This window comes from Strix aluco, chromosome 23, assembly GCF_031877795.1.
Source record: "Strix aluco isolate bStrAlu1 chromosome 23, bStrAlu1.hap1, whole genome shotgun sequence".
Taxonomy (NCBI): Eukaryota; Metazoa; Chordata; class Aves; order Strigiformes; family Strigidae; genus Strix; species Strix aluco.
The window spans coordinates 2,245,008-2,265,824 of NC_133953.1; the positions used below are offsets into that span (position 1 = coordinate 2,245,008).

At 45.5% G+C, this 20,817-nt stretch overlaps 1 protein-coding gene across 4 annotated transcripts in view; it reads right to left on the reverse strand.

Annotated features, from left to right (window-relative positions):
- Nucleotides 1-20,817, reverse strand: part of DIXDC1 (DIX domain containing 1) — a 39,110-nt gene that overhangs the window by 3,686 nt on the left and 14,607 nt on the right. For 2 of the 4 annotated variants that reach the window (XM_074848839.1, XM_074848838.1), the window contains 16 exons: nucleotides 20,568-20,817; nucleotides 19,235-19,342; nucleotides 13,395-13,507; nucleotides 11,703-11,851; nucleotides 8,481-8,570; nucleotides 8,320-8,373; nucleotides 7,340-7,390; nucleotides 6,146-6,250; nucleotides 5,569-5,622; nucleotides 4,897-4,989; nucleotides 4,735-4,806; nucleotides 3,936-4,022; nucleotides 3,606-3,767; nucleotides 3,412-3,478; nucleotides 1,641-1,749; nucleotides 988-1,096 (listed from right to left, as the gene is read on the reverse strand). In XM_074848839.1, the coding sequence (XP_074704940.1) occupies nucleotides 988-1,096; nucleotides 1,641-1,749; nucleotides 3,412-3,478; nucleotides 3,606-3,767; nucleotides 3,936-4,022; nucleotides 4,735-4,806; nucleotides 4,897-4,989; nucleotides 5,569-5,622; nucleotides 6,146-6,250; nucleotides 7,340-7,390; nucleotides 8,320-8,373; nucleotides 8,481-8,570; nucleotides 11,703-11,851; nucleotides 13,395-13,507; nucleotides 19,235-19,342; nucleotides 20,568-20,817 (1,673 nt within the window). Of the gene's footprint in view, nucleotides 1-987; nucleotides 1,097-1,640; nucleotides 1,750-3,411; nucleotides 3,479-3,605; nucleotides 3,768-3,935; nucleotides 4,023-4,734; nucleotides 4,807-4,896; nucleotides 4,990-5,568; nucleotides 5,623-6,145; nucleotides 6,251-7,339; nucleotides 7,391-8,319; nucleotides 8,374-8,480; nucleotides 8,571-10,940; nucleotides 10,997-11,702; nucleotides 11,852-13,394; nucleotides 13,508-15,843; nucleotides 16,405-19,234; nucleotides 19,343-20,567 lie in introns of those variants that run through there. The other 2 variants (XM_074848840.1, XM_074848841.1) reach the window with 2 other exon arrangements.

Here is a 20,817-nt window from a genome sequence, read left to right on the forward strand (position 1 = left end):
TGCAGTACACAAAGGAAAAGATGCCACAAACAGTTATCTCTGAAAAACCTTTGGAAGTAGGAGAATGCTTTTTGAATAAAGCACATTCCCCTCACAAGTGTGTCTCATATAGGTTTTATCAGGTTTTATAAAACTACTTGAGGGGCTAGAAGTGTAGTCCAGGTTTTTGCCTCGTGTCCCCTGAGCAATGCTGTGTCACAGACTGTCTTTGCCAATAGTCAGCTCTGTGCCCAAGGGGCTCTGCAGCCCCCAGGCAACTGCAATCACATTCATGTAATTGCCCTGGCTGGGGATGAAAACAGCCCATTTTAGCACCTTACAAGAGGTTTCAGCTGGAATAAAATTAATTTTCTTCCTAGTAGCCAGTATAGTGTTGTGGTTTGGATTTAGGATGAGAATAAATATTGGTAACACACTGATGTTTTAGTTGTTGCTAAGCAGTGTTTATCCTAAGTCAAGGACTTTTCAGCTTTTCATAGAGAGGCTGGGAGTGCACAAGAAGCTGGGAGGGGACTCAGGAAGGACAGCTGACCCATTCCATACCATATAGCATCATGCTCAGTATATAAACTGGGCGGAGTTAGCCAGGGGGCACTACAGCTCAGGGATTGGCTGGGCATCAGTCAGCAGGTGGTGAGCAACTGTATTGTGCATCACTTGTTTTACGTATTCTATTGTTATTTTCCCTTTCTTTTCTGTACTATTAAACTTTATCTCAACCCACAACTTTTACTCTCCCTCCCCTGCTCCTCCGATTCTCTCCCCAATCCTATTGAGGGGGGAGAGTGAGCTAGTGGCTGTGTGGTGCTTAGTTGCTGGCTGGGGTTAAGCCATGACAGGAACTCAATCTACAGCTGTGAAAATAGACATGTCTGTCTGGGGGCAAATTCAAAGATTTTATTAGTTTAGAAGCAAGGTGACCACGGTCTCCACGGTTGTGTGGTAACACTGAACACAAAGCGGCTGATAGCTAAATTCCACACTTACCTCCTCCTTGACGGTGCCAAACTCTGGATCCAGCGCTTTGAAGTGGTACCGGTGGGTTCCTTCACGATCGATAGCTACCTTAAAATCCTTCAGAGTCACTTCCCCTAACCTGCAAGGGAAGAGTCTGGCACTATCCCACGGTACATCATTACCAGGTTTAGCTCAAAGGTTACTTCATGAAATGCAGAGCCACAGCACAAGTCTAGCTAGGCATGTGGCACTTTGGCCACAGGGATGTGAAGAGCGTGCCCCTCCAGGAACACACCCGTCAACCCCAAGGTCCTCTTCAGAGGAAGAGCTGCCTCCTGATTTACTAAGAACCACCTCAAAACAGCCTTTTTCACTTTCCCTTTTGCATTGACAACCATAGTTGTTTTGACAGGAGTTTTCTGCACTACATGCCACAATAGAACTGCTTGGCTGCCTTCTCTTGCTCTTGTAAGTTAAAAAAAAAAAAGAGATGTATCTCTTGGGCCTCTAAAACAAATGCATCAGCTAGGGGACTGCTTTAGGCAATTTCCCCAGACAATTGTATTAAATCCAACGCCCAAGTTAAGGCACAGCAAACGTGTGCTCGTTGTCCCGGAAGAGATCAGACTGAAAGAGACAAGCACCTCCCACATCAGTGTCAGCAAGGCACAGCCAGACCTCACCTCTTTGGTATGTTGACCATGAAAGGTGTGAGGGAGCGGTCAGTGAAGTACAACACTTTGGTGCAGGCACTGGTGCTCATCATGGGTGTGCTGTGAGAATGAGGCAGTTCTGCAAAGAAAATGGCACAGTCATTGAGGAACAGCCTGTCTGCTGCCACAACAGGAGACAAAAGGGGTGATCTCAGTAAATTTGCCATCACAGCAGAGAACCTGGTGAAGGGAAGAGATTCTTAGCAGGGTGGCTAATCATCCCTGTTGGGAAGGACCAGGTATTCTCCTGCTTACTGGAAAACTTTGCATTTTAAGGTAAGGTCACTATCCAACTGTTGTTAGCATGGAAGATTTGCCTAGCACTGTCCTTCAGGATTAATGTCTCATCCACAGAGGGGCCTGCTGACACCATTTACTCCACAGACACTCTATTCACTACCTCAGCAGTGACAGGAGAACCTTTCTGGAAGAGAAAAGTGACTGAACAGTACCCCATCCAGTACAGCTACATTATCACTGGCCTTTACTTGCGGATGGGTGGAGCAGGATGAAGTTACTGATCATAATCAAGGCAAAAGGTTATCTGCCTCCCCCCCATCTTCCCATTCTAGTTGGCCAGGATGAGCGTTCGTGCATGGATTTTTCTCTGCTCATTTGTGTTTCTCCATCTCTGGCTACTGCCTTGTTTCCTGCTTCCCTGCAATGCACTGTGCCAAAAGCTGAAGCAGAGGAAGGTTCACACTGAGTGACTCTATAGTTTTAAGATTCCCAGCATGCAGAAAACACTATGGACACCCAGTCAAAGGCTTTCTAATTTAACAATTCTTTGGATCCACCTCTTAGAGCTCTTTACACCCAAGGCATTCTACATTTGTGGCTGCACAACTTTATTTTCCTGCTGCAGTGGAGGGGGATGGAGCTGCTGAAAAGGGAGAGGTATAGTTTGCATGCAGAAAACACATGACTGTGGCTGCTCTAAAACCTGCAGTTTATGGGAGAGGAGGGAGAACCCAGCAAATCCTCCCCACAACCTACTTCAGGCTTCTGAGTTCCTCTCCTACCTTCCTTCACATCTTGTACCTCCAAGGCTACCCTGCTGCTGGACACTACAATACAGCTGAAAGGTGTGGGCCTCTGTCTTTCCCCAGTACCTACAGTCCCCTACAATCTCATAGACTTTCTAGGTGATGTTTACAACCAACATTGGAAAAAATAGCCCTCATGATGAAAAACAAATGTGGAGCTGCTGCAGCTGGAGCCAGGAAACATGGTGCCAGAAAGGGCTGTGCTGTTATGCATGTATGAAAGGAGCTAGACACTGAGGGGGGAACAGAAGAGGCCACTGTACAGTTACCCGTGTCCACTAGATGGTGCAAACCAGCAGAAAAGCTGAAATAACATCACATTTCTCACTCACCCAAGGGGTAATTATTTGTCAAACTGTATTTATATATAATATTGTTTTATAATATTATATATTTTTATATAATTTAAAAATATTTATATATAAAAATATTTATACTGCAGTACTACCGAAGTGGCCCAGACAGTGTGACGGGGCTTTACAAACAAGCAGCCATAGATTGTCTCTGCCCTCTTTCCTTTGCAGTGAAGTCTAATCTGTACTGCAAATGACTAAAGAGAGGAAGGTGAACTCTGGTAAAGGGAATAAGCAGCTGGAGGTCACGGATTCCCAAGGGAATGCTATGCCCCTGACTCTGGCCAGGAAAGCTGAGCAATGAATTTGGCAGTGGGAGGGCAGAAGCTGAAAGGCACTTACTGGATTTGGGAGGCCAGGAGTCTCTACAGTCATTTGTTGCTCTGCTTGCTGGTGATTTCCCCCGGATCTAGGGTGAAAAGCCAAAAGAGTGAGAACACAGTATCACTTCCCAGTTGGAGCTCTCATTGCTGCTTAGCTCTGGGTTGTGTGTGAGGGGCAGAAATTAAGAGCTAAGTGCCCTAGGAAGCCTTTACCCTTCTCTCTTGCCTCTTCTGTGTTTCCATGCGGTACAGCCGTTCCATCAGGCTGGAGATGCCCTGCTCCAGGCTGTCAATGGTGTGGTGCTGTGGATCATGGCCGCTGAAACTGTTCCTGAGGCTGCGAAGGGCATCACGAACCAGCTGCAAGTCACTTGTCTGCCCAAGAGACCACAAATCAGTCAGACTAACTCCAGGCTGCTTTCTTCCCATCTAAAGCCACAGGTCTTTGAAAGGGGAAACATCTCTAACAAGATAATAGCTTCCAGGATATCTGGAGCCCTCATCTGCATCTGGCTGGGAGAAATAACCCTTAGGTGCACTTACCCCTCGGTGGGCTGTGGGAGCAGCTCCTTTTCCTGTTGTCTGGAGGAAGCCATTGCTCTGAGCACTATGACCACTGTAAGCCATCACCTGTTCAGGGGGAGATGCATGTACCACTAGGAATGTGTTAGGATCTCCCCAAAGATCCCAATTTGTGAACTTCAAAATGATGAGAGGGCATGAAAACTTTCACATCAGTGATATAACTCCCATTTTCTACTCACTAAGGAGTGTGCAGGCAGCCTTATAGGTCAGAGCACAAATATGATTCCTCACATACAAGCAGAGAAAAAGAAGCAGAGACAGGAGGGGACTTGCTGCTACATCAGAGGGCTCTGCAAGCTCTAGTGAGCACAACCAGCGTTCAGGTGGCACTGTGCAGAGACAGATATTGGGGCTGACACTCTTTCCACCAAGACAGTTCCAAGTGCTCAATACCAGGGTCAACAGGAAAAGGACAAGAAGCTAAGTCCTGGTCTAACCATTAGCCCGTGTCAGAGCTGAAGCTAGAAGCCAAGAGTCTCTGGCTTGCATTCACTCCTGTGCTCCCCTCACCGTTTCATCACTTCAGATTTTGACACAAGAGGCTAAGCCAGAGTGCCACTGCTGAGAGCTTTGGTAAGCTGGATGCTTTGTGGAATGTGGCTGCATTGGTTAGGGCACTGACAATGACATTGCAGAGCCAGGCCACTCTGGGGTGAAGTGGATGATTTCTGGAGATAGATAGCTAGAGGGTGCTGGACAGAAACATCACTCCAGTCTCATCACTCCAGACTGATGTGTAGACCAAGGCTTCCCATACCTCTTCAGCTTCTCTCTTCATGCAGTGAGCTAGCAGGGCCTCTTTGTGCTCTAGCTCCCGCTCCAAATCCACCTGTGAGGGGAGTAGAAGAGTCAACACACACTGAGTCACCAACATAAGTGCCAGCTCTCAGGGTATCAGTGCAGCCCACCTGCTCCATACCTGTTGGTAGCTAGCCTCAGAAAGCTGCCTAAGCATTTCATCCAGTTTGGTCTGATGCTGCTGTAAATGCCGATCCTTCTGGCACAGTTCTTTCTGCAACACAGTAATCAAGAGAATCAATAGGACAGTAAGGCTCACAATCATCTTCCCATGGCAGGGAAGGTTATGTTATCTGCCAGAATAAGGTGCCTTTACAGGCTGACTTAGACAATGTGTGTACTTCTAGCTAGGTGTTAGAACTGAGTGTCTAAACTTTCTCTTGAAAAGATCGGTCAGGTGGTTGTTGCCTGGAGTCCCCTTGCCTAGCAAAGATCCACTACTGAGGCCAGACGACTGTCCCAGAGAAAACAGATTCCTGAGGGATTCAGTGGACAGTCAGGTGACCCAACCTAACCTGATAGGCTTCTGCACAAGTATTAGATACTCAGCAAGCCACCATAGAAAAAACATGACAATAAAAGATCTACTATAAAAAGCTGTGGCAGAACACAAAAAACATGTGATCCCTCCATCTCATTGCAAACATCCAAGGCTATTGCAACTTATTCACTATCCACAGTGCCACTCCCAGAGGTGACCGAGTGCCAGGGAGACAGCAGTCACATTCACAAAACTGAAGAACCACCAGATGCTGCCCCCAGAAAAGCCTCCAGTGAAGAGAGGTTCCATTACTTTGTATTCTGCCAGAAGCCGGCTTCTCTCTTCAACCTTCCTCTGAAGGTCAACCTGCAGAAATAACACATAGGTGTGAGATAGGTATTCCTAGAGAGTTAGTGACAACCTCTTTGCCCCTTGCGCTAAAGGGTGACCTGAGACCAAATATCAGCAGAGTTCAAGGGAGCTAGTGTCTAAGGATGTCAATCTCTTGGACAGGACAGTTCCTTCCTTGCCCTTCTCTCCCCAGAGAGGCACTGTACATGGCAGCTCCACCTGTCAAAGTGCCACTTGCTAACCCAGGGAATGGGAACACAATGAGAAAGGGAGAATGCAACTGCTGAAAACATCATGGGAATCCCCTCCCTGTTTCAGCTGAAGGTCTTGGAGGACAGGAAGCAGGAGTGAAGAACAGGAAACTCCAGCAAGTCCCACAGCTGGCTAGTGGACTGTATGCAGACCTTTGACTGATCATTCACTATCCCACGACCCCAAGAACTATGCTGCAACCAACTCCACCCTGTGGCTGCTGGAGCCCTTAGGGCCACCAACCTCCTTCTAAAATAATCTAACCCCCAGCAGCACAGTGACTCACGTTCTGGTTGTGCAATTCCTCCTTGTCCATGTTTGCTCTCAGCAGTTCCTGCTTTAGCTGAAGAACTGAAGCATCCTGTTGAATCAGCCTTTGCTGTAAAGCATCCTAGAAAAATATGTTATCTATAGAAAGGTGCAAGACAGAGGCAGAGATCCTTCCCTGGGAAGGGAGTGACCTAGACCAGTGGCCATAACACAGTGGGGCCACTCACAGGGCTGAAACGTTGCCAAGGGCCCAATAGAGCCAGAGGTATATAGACATCTGCCCAGTGAGCTCTCAGCCCTTCTGCCTTTCTCTTACCCAAAAGTTATTTCCCTGCCAACATTCTAGCCATCTGGGACAGAGGGATTTCTGTGCTTCTACCTGAACTTCCTGCTCCAGAAGTGGCCTGACAATTTGCTCTTATGGAAGAAAACAGCAGTGTCTTTGCAGAGTCTTTTCGCGGCCTACAGCTAGTGTCTCCAGCCACGCATCTGCAGCATCCAGAGGGCAGAAAGAGGCCATCAGCCAAGGGCACAAGAAAAGTTAAGCTCTGTGTGTGATCTAGTTATGCAATGAAATCCTCTCTCAAGAGGTCAAAGTCAGGACTAATTCTGCACATTTCACTCAGTGTCACCCAGAGGCAGAGGCCTACCTTGGACAGCTACTGCTGTTTCCTTCCTTCACAGGAGCCTGACAGGCAGCTCTAAAAATACCTCTGCTCTGATTATTAGTGTTCAGAACTCCAGAGGAAGAAACTGAGCAAACAGGAGCAAAAGTTGTGAAAAATGCTGAAGCTGAAGATGACAAGGATACCCCTGTGCTCTTTTTCCTCTGCTGTCAAGAATGAGTTCACGGGGCCAATCCTACTGTGTATACCCCAAGACAGAGGGAGCGGAAGCCACAAGAACCAAGCAGGCATCCTACACCTCATATTTTGTTTAGGGGAAACAGACAAGCAGGGACATTTGACCACAATCTTACTGACAAGAAACAGAACCCAGGAGACCTAACTCCTTGTGCCTGCCATAACTGCAGTCTCTCCCTGGAGCCAGAAACAGACCATATGATTCCCCACCTCCAAGTCCCCTAATACAACTCCCTCCACAATCTGAGATTCCTCCGAGGTATATGGTTGCTGCTGGCCCTACTCATGGGCTGCAGCAGACTCTAAGGCTTTTCTATTTATATTTGATGAAATGCCCCTTTCCTCACCTTTATTCCCTGTAGGTTTCGAGCTTCTTGTTTGTATTTCAATAGCTCCTTCTGTAAATGCAACACAATTTCATTAAATGGCATCTTGTCACCTCTTCAGAATCAAGTAAAGTCAGTGTTCTCTGTCCCCAGACACCTGCTTCAGAAGAACACACATCCCACCTTCTCCCACAGATCAAAGAGCACATCAGGCCCTGAGGCATTTTAGTAAGTTACAAACATGACAAAACAGTTGAGCACCTCCCTAAGGCCCTGCTATTAAATCCATGAGAGAAAAAGATTGCCTAGTCCCCCAAATCTGGTCTTCAGGGCAATGTCAAAAACTTCTCTCCCAGCATCAGAACTGGTCCCAGAGCCAGCCCCATCAGAAAGCTGAACTAAGGCAGGCTTGACAGAGCAGGTTCTTCTTAGCTGCATTTATTTCCTACTTGAAAGACTGTTTGAATCAGACACGGCTAGAAACTTAACAGCTGTCCTGGATAAAGTTTTGCGACCCTAGTACAACCCAGATCTCTCCAGCTTCAAGAGCATGCAGGAAAAATCTATTTCAGGGTTCATTTAAACTCCAGTAACACTTAGATATTTCTTTTACCAGCAACTGACTTTACCAGCACTGGTTTGAGGCAAAGTGGAGAGGCAGTATATATTTTTCTGGTGCTATCTCACAAACTTTTATTAACTGTTACTACAGTATAATAAACACTTCCCAGACAAGTATTGCGAGTGCTCTCTAGGTCAATTAATTACTGTCTCAGGGAAGCAGATATCTACGCTCCCAGAGGGATGGAGATCCTGCACAGCAGAATATGGGAACAGAGTTGGAGCCCTAACACAATATATCCCCCATGTCATCCATTGTGTTATCCACCCTCCCCTGTCCCTGCCCCATCCGCCCCACTCCTCCCCATCAAGTAGGACAAAGTCTGCAAACATCTCTTGACCCAAAACCTCACTTTCCCCTTCATCTGTCCCCCTCTAACCTTTAGGTCTTGATTTTCTTCCACACTCTGATCCAGGCGACTTCGGATTATGATCTAAACGCAAAATAACTATGGTTATTATTGTGCAAGACACCTGCCTGTGGCAGAACAGTGCAAAGGGCAGCTTGATCAAAGAAATATAGGTACAGCAATGTGCTCACCAGCTGCTCTTCAGGGCAGGCTCCATGTTCACAAAGTTCAAAGGACCCTTCCTGCTCATCCTCAGGTAAAGACCCATTGAGCAACAAAGCCTGGGAAGATGAAGGAAAAAATCTCCTCTTCAGGAGTTTCAAAGGAAAATAGTCTAGCTGCAGCTATGGCTAACAGTCATTCATATCAGCAGTCTCTAAACAGTTTCTTTTCCCATTTCTGCTGACCATTCCCCTGTTCTCCAGGAATGAACAAGAAGATTTATCCCCTGAAAAAGCTCTCCCAGAGATATCTGTCAGCCAATATTCTTCCCCACAGAAAGACACCAAACAAGGACAACTCAGATTTTCAGGGAGTAAAGTCTGTCTCAGGCTTCAGTCCAAGGGTTGCCTTCACTACAATAACAGATTTGAAGTCTAAAGCACAGACTGAACCAGGTTTACATTGTAAGGCTTCTCTTCTGGAATGAGACCGAAGTATCCCCTGCTGAAAGAAGCCATCCTCCCAACCACACATCTACAAAACACTTTAGAAACTGGATGTTCAGGGGAGGCTAATTCTATTCTACACTAGACAAGACCAAGATACATTCAGAACTGTTGTCCAAGTGAGGGAAGAGCCCTCACCCACACAGTCAGTGAAAATCTTAAGCTATGCCCTGTGCTTGAGGAAGGCTACTAGAAGCACAGCATTAACTCCTTCAGCAGCTCCAAGTAGCCCAAATGTCTGCAGGAAGATGCCAGAATTCTCACAGTAGACTGAATCCAGCCTGAAGAAGGGAAAAGCATGCACTGTAGGAAGTGTGACTAGAAAGAGCAGGCCAGATCTCCAGCAGGGTATACCATACTGGTTTTCTCTAGCTTATGGTTTTTACATTGATCTTTCTGTCTCTAACTTCCAGGATTCAGGGCTCTTGGTATATGCCAGGATGTTGCATAGAACTGGACACACTGGAGAGTCATGCCTCTTTCTTTCAGTTAGCTTTCTAGTTTATTTCTGTTTGAACTCCACGGCTAAACCCAAAATATCCCATTTGCAGTAATACTCCAGTTCAGCCCCTAAAGACTTCAAGGCTGACAGGCCAGGTTCTGCCTGCTGACAGAATCTTCCACTAAAGAGCTGCAGCTGCTGCCAAAAAGCAATCTGTACTCAGTTAACGCAAAAGCTCTTTGGAAAACTGTTTTCTGAGTGCATCCCAAAGTCTACCCAGCAGGACACTCAAGCAGGAATCACACAGGAACATAAAAAGCTGCCGTGGTTTTAGCGCCTTATGAGGTATACGTATACCAGGTCCCTGATACTTCAATCAAACTCTCATGAACTGGAGGCTTTTAAGTATTGAGCAAGAGGGGGGAAAATCAATTAATCAAATCCAATTTCTTGGCTAGCAACATCAGCTGCCTCTTCCTACTCCCAGAGGATGAGGGGGCAGCAATGCCAGCTGCTCGCCTTCACTCCTGAAACATGGGGCCAGTGTTGGAGGAACAGGACATGCCAGTGCTGCCTCTCCCTGCTCCCAGTGGGCACATAATGCAACCAGATTTTACCAGTGAACCAAATTGCCTTTTTTTTTTTTTTTTTTAAAAAGTCTTTTGTTTCCTGCCCATTGTCCACAGGGAAAGTGCCGGCCGGCCCACACCCCACCCTCCCTCCTGGCTGCCTATGCTTCTCACACAATCTCTGCTTTGTTTACTGGCACATAAATATTTACAATTCAAAGCCAGTATGGTTCCCAGCACAAACAGAAAGGAGTATTCCTGAGAGAGTTCAGGGTCTTTACCATATGGATCAGGGGCTCTACTCCCCATGCAAAGTCAAACCCATCAGGCTGAGGGTCATTTGGTCAGGGAGGGACTGGAATAGGGCAGCAAGGAAAAGGTCCCACAAATAAATAGTTGCATAGAGAATGTGCCAAATATTATAGTTCAGTCTAGCTCACTGAAAGACTGATGCAAGCCTATGTGACCCCTGATCAGCTCTGTGAATTCTGATTGATTTCCTGACATTCCTTGTCTCTCTGCATTACTTCCAATCACAAATCGCAGAAGGACTGCTCTATTCTCTCAGGCTGCTAACAAAACCTGCAGGCTGCTAAGTGCCCTGGTGAAGAAGGGGAGTCCCAGCCCCAGCATGTGGGAAAACACTGCTGCATCTTTACTATTTTGCAGGGTGACATACATGCTTTGCACAGTGACAGCACATACAGGAGTTAGCATACCATCACAGGACAGGGGACCAAGCCAATGAACTCAGCTGGTATCTGAGCTCCAACCAAAAGACAACAGAAACATAATCACCTTCTAAACACAGGCTTTGTTTTAGATCTCCAGAGTGGTTCTGTTCTTACCCGTGTTCAGTGTGCCTTTTGCCCTCTCACAGTCCACTTAAATTACTATTAGTGAATATCACTGATCTTCAGTCTTCACAGCAATATAATCTTCCTCTCTCTCTCCACACCCTTCTCTCTCCCTCCCTACTGAATAAGAGCCTCAAATCGTGTCAACACCAAGTTTTGGAGAAGCCTGAGCTAAGAAAAAAAAAAAAAAAGGTTGTGTCTGAATTGCACAGACTGATGTTAAAATCCTTTCTCTGAAACCCTGGTAAATATACTGGGGCTGGGGAAGTTGCAGCCATGTTTCCTCCTTCCCTGGGCAATCCTGGTTAAGCATGCTACACAGTGATGGAAGACAGGCACACCCTGCCCCAAGAAAGACTGTGGCTGGATCCAGCTGTCTTCTAAATTGCATCTGGGACATTGGAAAGGATGATTTTGGCATACTCCATTCTGGAAAAGGTGACCAGCACCAAACCACAACTGCAGGAGCCCAGACAGCCTAAACATTGCAAGAAAGGATGATGTCAGAGTGCTTAGTCAGTAGCATTCTGTTGCTGGATAAGGTTTCTGCTGGCCGAAGCCAGTATACCCCAATACACACTAGCCACACTATCTGAAATACTCTCATTCCCGAGGAACTCTTCCCTGAAGGGACTCATCCCACAGAGTGAGACACAGGGAGGGAAGAGCCACTGTCCCTATTTAACCAAGGTGACCCAAGAGACCAACTGACTTCTTGCATAATCACCCCAGGAGACTTCACTGGACCAGGAGTCTCATCCGACTCTCAAGTTCCAGGCCAGTGTCTCAGCTGCAAGACAACCTGTCTTCCAGCTACAGCTGTTTGGAAAAGAAATGCATGTGGAAGGGAACACTGGCTGAGAAGAAAATCTGTTACCTGCAAACCTGAAATCATCTTCTTTGCTTCCTCCATTTCCTTTTCCAAATGGTCCTGTTGTTCCAAAAGCTGCTCCTCCCATGAATTCTCCAAATATGACCCAGGGTTCCCTGCTTGCCACTCAGGCTGGAAATGAGATTCTGTCTCTTCTGGAAGAGAGAGCAGCTGAATGTGGTCATGACAGACAGAGGAGTCCAAAAAACACTTGCACCACACAATAATTGCTTGCTGCACACTAGCTATCACTAACAAACCAGCATGTCTTCTAATTGGTACCAAGGAATTTGCTACAGGTGTGACATCTTGTCTAACCTCAAGGATTTATGCCTCATTCTTTACGCAAAGGAAGCTTTCCTGCATACACACATATCAAAGATATGCATCCTTCCCCTTCATTAACTTTGCTGCATCTGATTCCTGAGTACTGGAGATTTCAAAGCACATCGCAGGGGACGACGCACTGCACCGTGTGTGGTAGAAAGTACCTAATGGGAAGAAAAAGCCACTGTGTGATTTGAAGAACATGTCTTAGTGTTAGAGGGTGCACAAAGGACCCACTGAAGGCAACATTAAACACTATCTCTACTTGTAAAATAACACAGCTTTCTCAAAGCGGACAACACACCTAAATCCGAAAAAGAAGTTTAACAGCAAGTTAAATAGCCTTGCATGCCTTTTCTGATCCCCACAGCATAAGCTGGATTGATGGTTAACTATCATCCACTGGTTGGTCCAGGAATGTGGATTGTTTTTTGTTTCCCTAAGAAGGGATGAGGTTTGATGAGGAATAATCATAGCAGTGCTTGTTAGCTAATTGACCAAAAGTGAAATTGGCCAATGGAAGCTGCTGTGCATTTGTAGATAAGCAGCTGCAATAGTCTACTGTATGGGCAGCAAGCAGACACAGTACTGCTAAGAATTTAAGGAAGACCCACAGCCTGCCAGCTACTTCAGCCACTGAGATAGTCTGTCAAACACTTTTGAAGGAGCACTGGAGCAGGACTACACTGCAAAGCATATCCTAGGAGAGCTTCTCTGTCATTTGCTCTTGGGATGGATGCTAACTAGAAAGACTTACTATTAGGCTGCATTCCTGAGAAGGAAAATAAACAAAAAGAAATCACTTCAGGAACTTCTCTGAAAACCTGTCCTTCAATATGCATGAAAATTTTAAATGTAAACTGACCACATCACAGGGCATTTGTGGCAATACAGCAATGACTTCTCAATGCAAACACCACAACAATACTACAACTGTTCAATCCTTGCAAAGAGCCACTCAACCTATGTACAGATGTGCTATAAACACACACCCTTACACAAAGTCATGTTACGCATCATGGGCTTGACAAGCTCACGTGAACTCTTTTAAGGGAATTTTAAATGTTTTTTTCAACATGGCCTAATGAGGCTGTGATGAAAGCATTCACCCTACAGTGAAAATTATATGTGACACTCAATTTTTCTCCAGAGCTTTTTATTTCCCAAGCATTATTTTGCAAGCCTCACAGACATTGCCATATTATGGCACTACTGTAGTGTTAAAAGTTTTGGGATTTAGTTTTATGTGAACAGATACTCAGCATCACATTCTCTACATTTATTTCAGTTACTGGGGTACTTTTCAGCAAGTTCATGATACAAACAAATCCCAAAGAAAGTGTGAGCTGTAAAGCATTATCGGCAAGGTACCCGTTTTAGTTTCTGTTTCTTCAGTTTGGATAATCACAAGTCTTTCCTTCTCCTCCGATGGGGCTACAGTGGATTCGCTCTTCGCACTATGGATAGGACTGGGCGATGTAAGACTGCAGAGGAAAGGAGAAAAGTTACTTCTAGTGCTGATCAATATTGTCCTCATGTAAGATAAAAGTGAATATGCAGGCAGGCTTGTTGAAACTAAGAATTATCTGCATACTAGAGAAGCCATTAACAAACCAAACCGGGAATCACTTTACATCACTTTACATCAGTGTCATAGCAGGCGAACTGATAAGAAGCGTAATGTGTCTCTTCATTTTCCTTAGCAGAATGCAAGTTTGAGACTGTCACCACAGAATTCACATACACTTACACAGGGGTAAGACCACAGTCTACTGAAGGTCTGCTCAGGAGCAATTTACTGTGAGCCTTATGTTCATACTGCAAGCTGAACAAAAAGCCACCCTGGCTTGCTACATCTCTTGCTCTGGCTTTCAAAAGCACCACTTGACTAACTTGAAATTCCAAGGGCAAAATATTTTTGAAAGTCAGATACCACTCACTCATGTTCTTAGGTTAAAACTTCTTGAAAAGAAGTTTTCCACTAGAGCCATCTCAGATGACTGTGAGGTTCAAGCAATCTTTTTTCACAAATTCTTCCTAAATGCATCGCCCAGACAACATCAAAAGGTGGCTGAAGTTCACTGACCCATTCAATGTACCTCTAAAGTCGCAGGAACTAATCCTTGCAAGTGTGAGCAGGAGTTAATTTTTCATTCTTCCCAACACAGAAACAAAGGACAGAGAACAAAAAGAAAACACTGTGGAAATCATATAATAGGTTTAGAAAAGTAAGAGGCTTCGACAGCTCGCCTTCCGCATCTTCCCAGCACGGCTGCTACGTATTCCACAGCTCTCTCACAGAATCAGAAAAGCCTTGCAATAGAAATGGAAATTACTTGGTAGCAGCTCCTGTCTGGTCCACTCCCACAGCCAGTGCTGGCCTACTTCTCATTTACGTTACAGACCTTCAAGCAGTCTAGTTTTAATGGTCCAGACTAAACGGACTTTCACCATGTTAAAGGAAAAGAGGAATGCAACTTACTACGTGAAAGAATAACCATCTTCTAACTGGGATCTCTAACAGCTACAGTACCTGTCCTTTCCTGCTCAAACAGGGTGTGCATGATTTTTAAAGGGGTCCAGGCCACCTTGGCTTTGCTCAAGGATTTACCTTCAGGAAGGCTAACTCCAGTTAAGCAGTCCCCAGTTAAGCACATTTTGTATACAACATTTGTAACCAGCCCCCTGCTCCTGCTTGTCACTGAATGGGCGCAGAGCATAAAGTTAAAATAATTGTTTGGGAGCCCAGAGGGTACTACTGGGTTTGCATTATATTATAAGGGTCAGAAGAAATGATGAAACTTTCAAACAGCACAAGTACAAACAGGAAGCCCAGCTGATCTAACATGTCCAGTAACACTGAGAAGGATTTTACTTCCTTCTAGGAACAGATCTCAATATTTCCCCACATATTCTCAGCTGACACTCCAAATGTGCCATCATCCTGATAAGGCCCCCAAGAAGTGCATAGCTGGTTCTCATCCATGCAAAAGATGAAAGAATGAGAGCTGTCCTAGAAAAACAGTATTAGCAAGTGTTGGGTGAGAAGGTGGTAAAACTGAAGGATGGGCAGGAGCCAGGAACTGGAAAGAAGAATGAGCAGGACATAAACACAAGGGGATACAGAGACTAGAAATAACATTCCCCTCTTCCAAAGTCTGCTCCTCTCAGCACTTGATCCACAGCCCAAAGCAAATACAAATGATCCCGGTGGGGGGTGTGTGTGCATGCGTGTGTGTGAAGTGGTCACTACAGGTGTCCACAACACGGATAATTGCTTAAGTATTCCTATGTCCACAGTCCCCTTTCCAGGCAGTTTCCCTATTTTAAAAGGCCAGGGGGTTCACATGGCGTCAGTGACAACCTCTCAAACCATGCCAAATAGTGAAAAGAGCCACTGAGATGCACTCAGATGAAGCAGTAGCACAGGTCAGGTTGCCTCATACATTATGCCATGAAGTTAATGCTGGAAACATTTCTATGGTTTTTGTATCGGTCACCAAACCCATTAAAGTGTGAAATATCCACTGATGTTATTTGTTCTTTAAAGTACATAACAATTCATGATTAAAGCATGCAGAAATAAGTGCTGGGAAATTATAGCTATTTAGGACAGATTTATGATGCAAACTGTTCCACTTTATTCCTTTTACCAGTTGGTTTCATAACCCATATCCTTTCTCCACTGAGTCCCAGAGTTGCTAGTGCCTGCACAGTCAAGGCTTTAGGGCAACAGCCCCAGTGATAAGTCTGAATTCTCATAATTTTAATAAACACCCCATCCCTGCTGTTTCAAATTACAATGGCAACAATTGCTCACCATTTGACCTGCTTCCCTCCCATGATCCCAATTTAACCTTTCGCCTCACAGAATCCGTTTCCCGGGGAGCCTCAGGATTCTGGCTACAGACATGCCTTGTCCCTTCATATGCTCAGAATTCAGCGCAGAGGACGCCAGCTCCTGTCAAACTACTGGAGAAATATTTGCAAGCCAGACCTCTTCACATTAGCCGAAAGATTCACAGCAGAAACAAAACAAAAAAAAAACGCTCAGGGTCTTTGCAAGAAACTGTCGTATGGCAGATCAGCAGCCCCCACACATGTATTTGATTCCAGAGTCAAGGAATTCTGCAGCCTGGCTTTTGCTGGTTTTCCGCTCGGGTTATTTGTCTCTTCCTGCTGCATTTTGGTCAGCTGCACACCCAGTTGTTTTCATCACAAGGACTGCAGTCTGGATTGCCAGTGGTGTTTCTCATCCCATTCTGCCCTCTTTAGACTCCAAGCACCTGCTGCAGATGCCAACGAACAGCCAAGAGAAGGTGCTCCTGCAAGCAGTAGGTTCTCTGCTCTTCCAGGCTCGGATGCGGTTCGGCATGCAGCACTTCCCAGCCCTACGCACGGCTTCCTCTTCCTCGCTATCTCCAGCTCCCTCTCCCTCCTGCTGTCACACAGGCTGTGCAAGGCACAGCCTTTTCTCTGAGATGCCTGGCTCAGAGTGGGGGAGGGAAGGCTGGTGGAAGGGGAGGGGAAAGGGAGATGGATGGGTGAGGGGCTTAGTGGCATGGGAATCCATCTGACTTTGGCAAATTTTCCATGAATCATTTCAGTTGCCTTTGCTTATTAGAGCTTTTGTCTCTGGGAATTCTGTTATTCAGGCTGTGAGCTCTCCTATTGAAGAGTTAATGCAGCAATGAGCTGATGCTAGGCAGGGGATGCTGCCCTGGGACACACACGACAGCAGCACAATTAGATGGAGGGGGGTGCCTGTAGTTAATAACCATATCTCTCACTAATAAAAAAAGTGGCTTGTTTCTCCCAGCCAGTTCTCATAACAAAGCTAGTACATTTCTCTCTGGAAGGAAAGAGAAATAAGCATCTTGTTTTCATCACGAAGCCTGGTGTCAGCAGAAGCCATCCCCAGGAGCTAGAGGCCAGATTGCTCCCAATTTCTTTGGGTAGATCACTGATCACTTATGTAAAGATTCTCACCATATTACATCCTATCAGCAATAACATCACCATTACCATCTGGTAAGAGAACTCATGACATTACAGGGAAAAATGAAAACCACAAAGTGATTTAGGATGTACAGAGAAATTTTCACTCGTCACTAAAATACAGTCACATATGAGCAAACAGCAGTTGTCTGATAATCCGTTACAGGGTAGAAGAGTACACATTAAATACTACAGCTACCTTAAACTGAAGAATGAGTGGAGGGAGCAGCATGTTTCACTCACTGTCCTACCAAGATCATGGTTCAAGAGTCAACACCAAAGTCCTGTGACATTAGCCATGAAATCCTGTTGCCAAGACCAGAATTTTTACATCTCCCCTGGACTGACAGCTTCAAAAGCACACTCTCTACTGACATCATGTGGAGGCAGTAGTCCACTGGAGTTCCCACACTCTTCCAAATGTGTGTGTACGCATAAACTGAACCTGACAACGATACATAGCAAGTTTTGCGGATAAGTACAAACTATTGTATTTTTTTTTCTCCTCTGTTGGGCCAAGCAACCTTAATTCTCAGGTACACGGAGGCCTCTTTGTACTATGGAGCATCAAAAGTGGCCTGAGAAATCCTGTGGAGACATCCTGCCTGCTGAGATGCTGTCAGGGGCAATCTGTCCTAAGAAAATGAACCTCCTCACTCCTGCACAAATCTGGGGGGCTAGTAGAGGCACTCTCAGGGAGCAGCCCAGGCAGGACAAGGAGATGACAAAACAGAGTTGGGACGTACACTGAGGACAGGAAACTCTGAATCAAAGAGCTGCAGCTCTGCCCTCTTAGTGTGTTCCAGAAGAGAATAAATGGAGCAAAGCATCATATCCAGAGGGAGATCTAGTATGTTCACTTACAAAGTCCTTTGTCTTCAAGGTAAGTTTCTTGTTCTCTGGGGAAAAAGGGAAAGGCTGTCCTTTACTATGAAGCTATCCAAGCTGGATCAGCGCCCCCACTGCAATACCACTTTTCTTCAAAAGCCCCTTCAGCTACACTCTCTCCTATACTCATGAAAACAAACAATACAGCCATGTGTCCTCCCTCTCCCCTCCACCGCTCAAGTAAATTTGGGCAAGAGCTTTGACTTCTGCCCCAAAGCAAAGGGTAGTAAGAAGAGCTTGTGAGGCACCATTGTAACATGTTGTAACTGGCACACACTGCTCATGTTCACAGCTGCAAATTGTGACATCTCCTATTGGAAATGTATTATATGCTGCCATTCTAACCAATCCTGTCTTCTACAGGCTCCATCTCCTTAGAAAGCCTCCACTTGCACCAGCCTGACATTGCTTAACTCATACAGACAAGAACCCCAGCCAAGGCTGCAGGCTGTTTATAACACAGACCACATAATTCTCAGGATCCAAGACCTACTTCGAAGGGGAAAGTCACCTCCAATGGAAACCATACTGAACTCTGACTTTCAGGCTTCACAGCAGTACAAAGGAGATTTTTCAGTAAAATTATTAAATGCTGCACTTAGATTGAAGGCGAAGGTCTGGGGGATGGAAGGGTAAATTAGTTAACTGTAAAGCTAGAGGCAGTTAAAGGTGATGGATGAGGGCACGATGGCAATGAAGACACAGCTGCAGATCCCCCTGGGACCATATATCTGGATTAAAGACTGGTGTGTTCCTGTAACTGCTGTTCAAATCCACATGTCCCCTCATCTCTCTCTCTCTGAAGGGCATGAGGTTTGTTGGTTTAAGTTCTTTTCCTCCAAATCTTTTCCATCAGCTCTGAAATATTCATCCCTTGCACTCTAGCTGCTCTGCCCCTTCCTTTCTGTGAAGCAAGCTACAAACTCCATTTCAGCATCCCTCATGTCAGCACTCCCTCAAAAGGCTCCACCTTTACATTCAGGTTCCCAGTAAAATCTGTAGCTGTGTATTTCCTAATCCTATTCCCCTGGTCTCACTGAGGGACACTCCAGAGCTTTAGACAATTGTAAACTCAGAAGTTCCTAGCTCTTATCTATGCAATCACAACATGAATGAGATCAATTTTATCTGTGGGAGAAATGGCAATAAACCACTGCTTCATGTTGGTTTCTGAGGCTTCATTTTCCAGATCAGGCAGGAGACTATATGCTGGGAATCCTCTTTTCTTTTAGAGCTAACCAGATCACAGCGATAAGAAAGGGCACTTTAGGGAATGTAAGACAAAGGACCACGAGGGGACATATCTTGGCAATAAAGTTCCTTACCCAGAAGAGTGGGACTCCAATGGCGTGTTCTGCTGCCCTTCATACTGCTGCACCAGTGCCCGGACACTCCAGTAGGGGTTTTCAATCTCCTCATCCATGCTGCTATTTCTGGAGATAATAATCATAGAATGAGGGGAGCCTCACCTGATAGGAGCAGAAATTCTTGTCTCCAAGAAGGAGAGTAGGAAAGCTAATGAAAGGAAGGTAATAAGAAGAGGACAGCTAGAAAACTGCCAATTAAGAAAAATTCTCCTATCAGGAAGCACCATCGTGTGAGGGAAACACAGGCAAACAGGCCCTCCCCCTTTAAACTCATCCCTAATTCTGTGACTAGAAAACTACAAAACCTCTGGGAAGGCAAGGAAAAGAAGAGAATTTGCAAATAACACAAGGACTGGCTTTTCTGAAGAGCTCCTGGCCCAAGGCCTTTGCAAGAGAAACCTTTAACATTTAATTTTTCAACAAAATATACCATTTCAACCTCATTTCCAAACTGCTTCACAGGTACTCCCTTGAGCCAACATAATATGGGAAAATGACCTTCAGCTGTGTAAATTAAACCCTCAATAGGCCACCATCTGGCTTCCATTTAAATGTCATTACTATTATTATTATAATCCACATAGCACCTTTTGCAAGTGTTAAATGTGCTTTTCAGAATTACACATTCCTTCTGTACATGGATCACCTCCCTTCATTACCACCAGAACTCCTCCGCTTACACGGTAGGCTGCATCAGCTGATTAACAGCACACAACACTCTGCATCTGCTTATATAGCAGCAAGCATAACATTGGTGTGAACAGCAACGTAGAAGACAGATGGACTTGTACAACAGGCTCAATACCCCAATTCTGGAAGTAACTTCCCAAATCTGTAACTAGTACCTGTAGTTAAGACCTTACTTTTGTTTCACTTGAAATGAGAATGTCTCCAAGTAGACAGCACCAAGAAAGGGCACCGGGCTCAGCATGAAACGGGGAAAATGAGGCAGCAGAGTTCCCTCTGGCTTGGCCATAATGACCTGTTCTTTTGCAGTGAGATAACAGAGATCCCACAGATCTTGCTGTAAATCCAGCAAATTTTGCTGTAAAACCTGAAAAGAACCTGGGATACATGCAGTCTTCATGATGAGGCAGCCAGGCTAGGTCAGTTCTCCCCTTTGTTAGTCTATTTAGGTTTCAGTGAGACAGCAGCAGTTTCATTCTGTTTGCACAATGGGAGCTACCTTGCTACCTTACACCGGGAATTGTCAGGATAAAGAGGCATCTATTTTAAAAGAAATTGTGTCCATCTGCTAATGGACCTCACATAACCAGGGAAAACTCATTACCTCTGTCTGTGCCGGAAAACATCCCGGCCGGATTGCAAGACATCTTGACGAACATCTGCCAGAGCAGCCACCGCCCCCTGGGCCACTGCAGCAGCTGAGCGAGGCCTGTGACCAGCAGACGATGCTGACAAGTTCTTCCCCACCATGCCAGCAGGGCTATGATTCATTGCTCTCCCAGAGCCTGGTTTGAAATGAGCAGCTAAGGCCAGGATCAACCTCATGATAGATTTCAAGTTCCCATCAACAATAT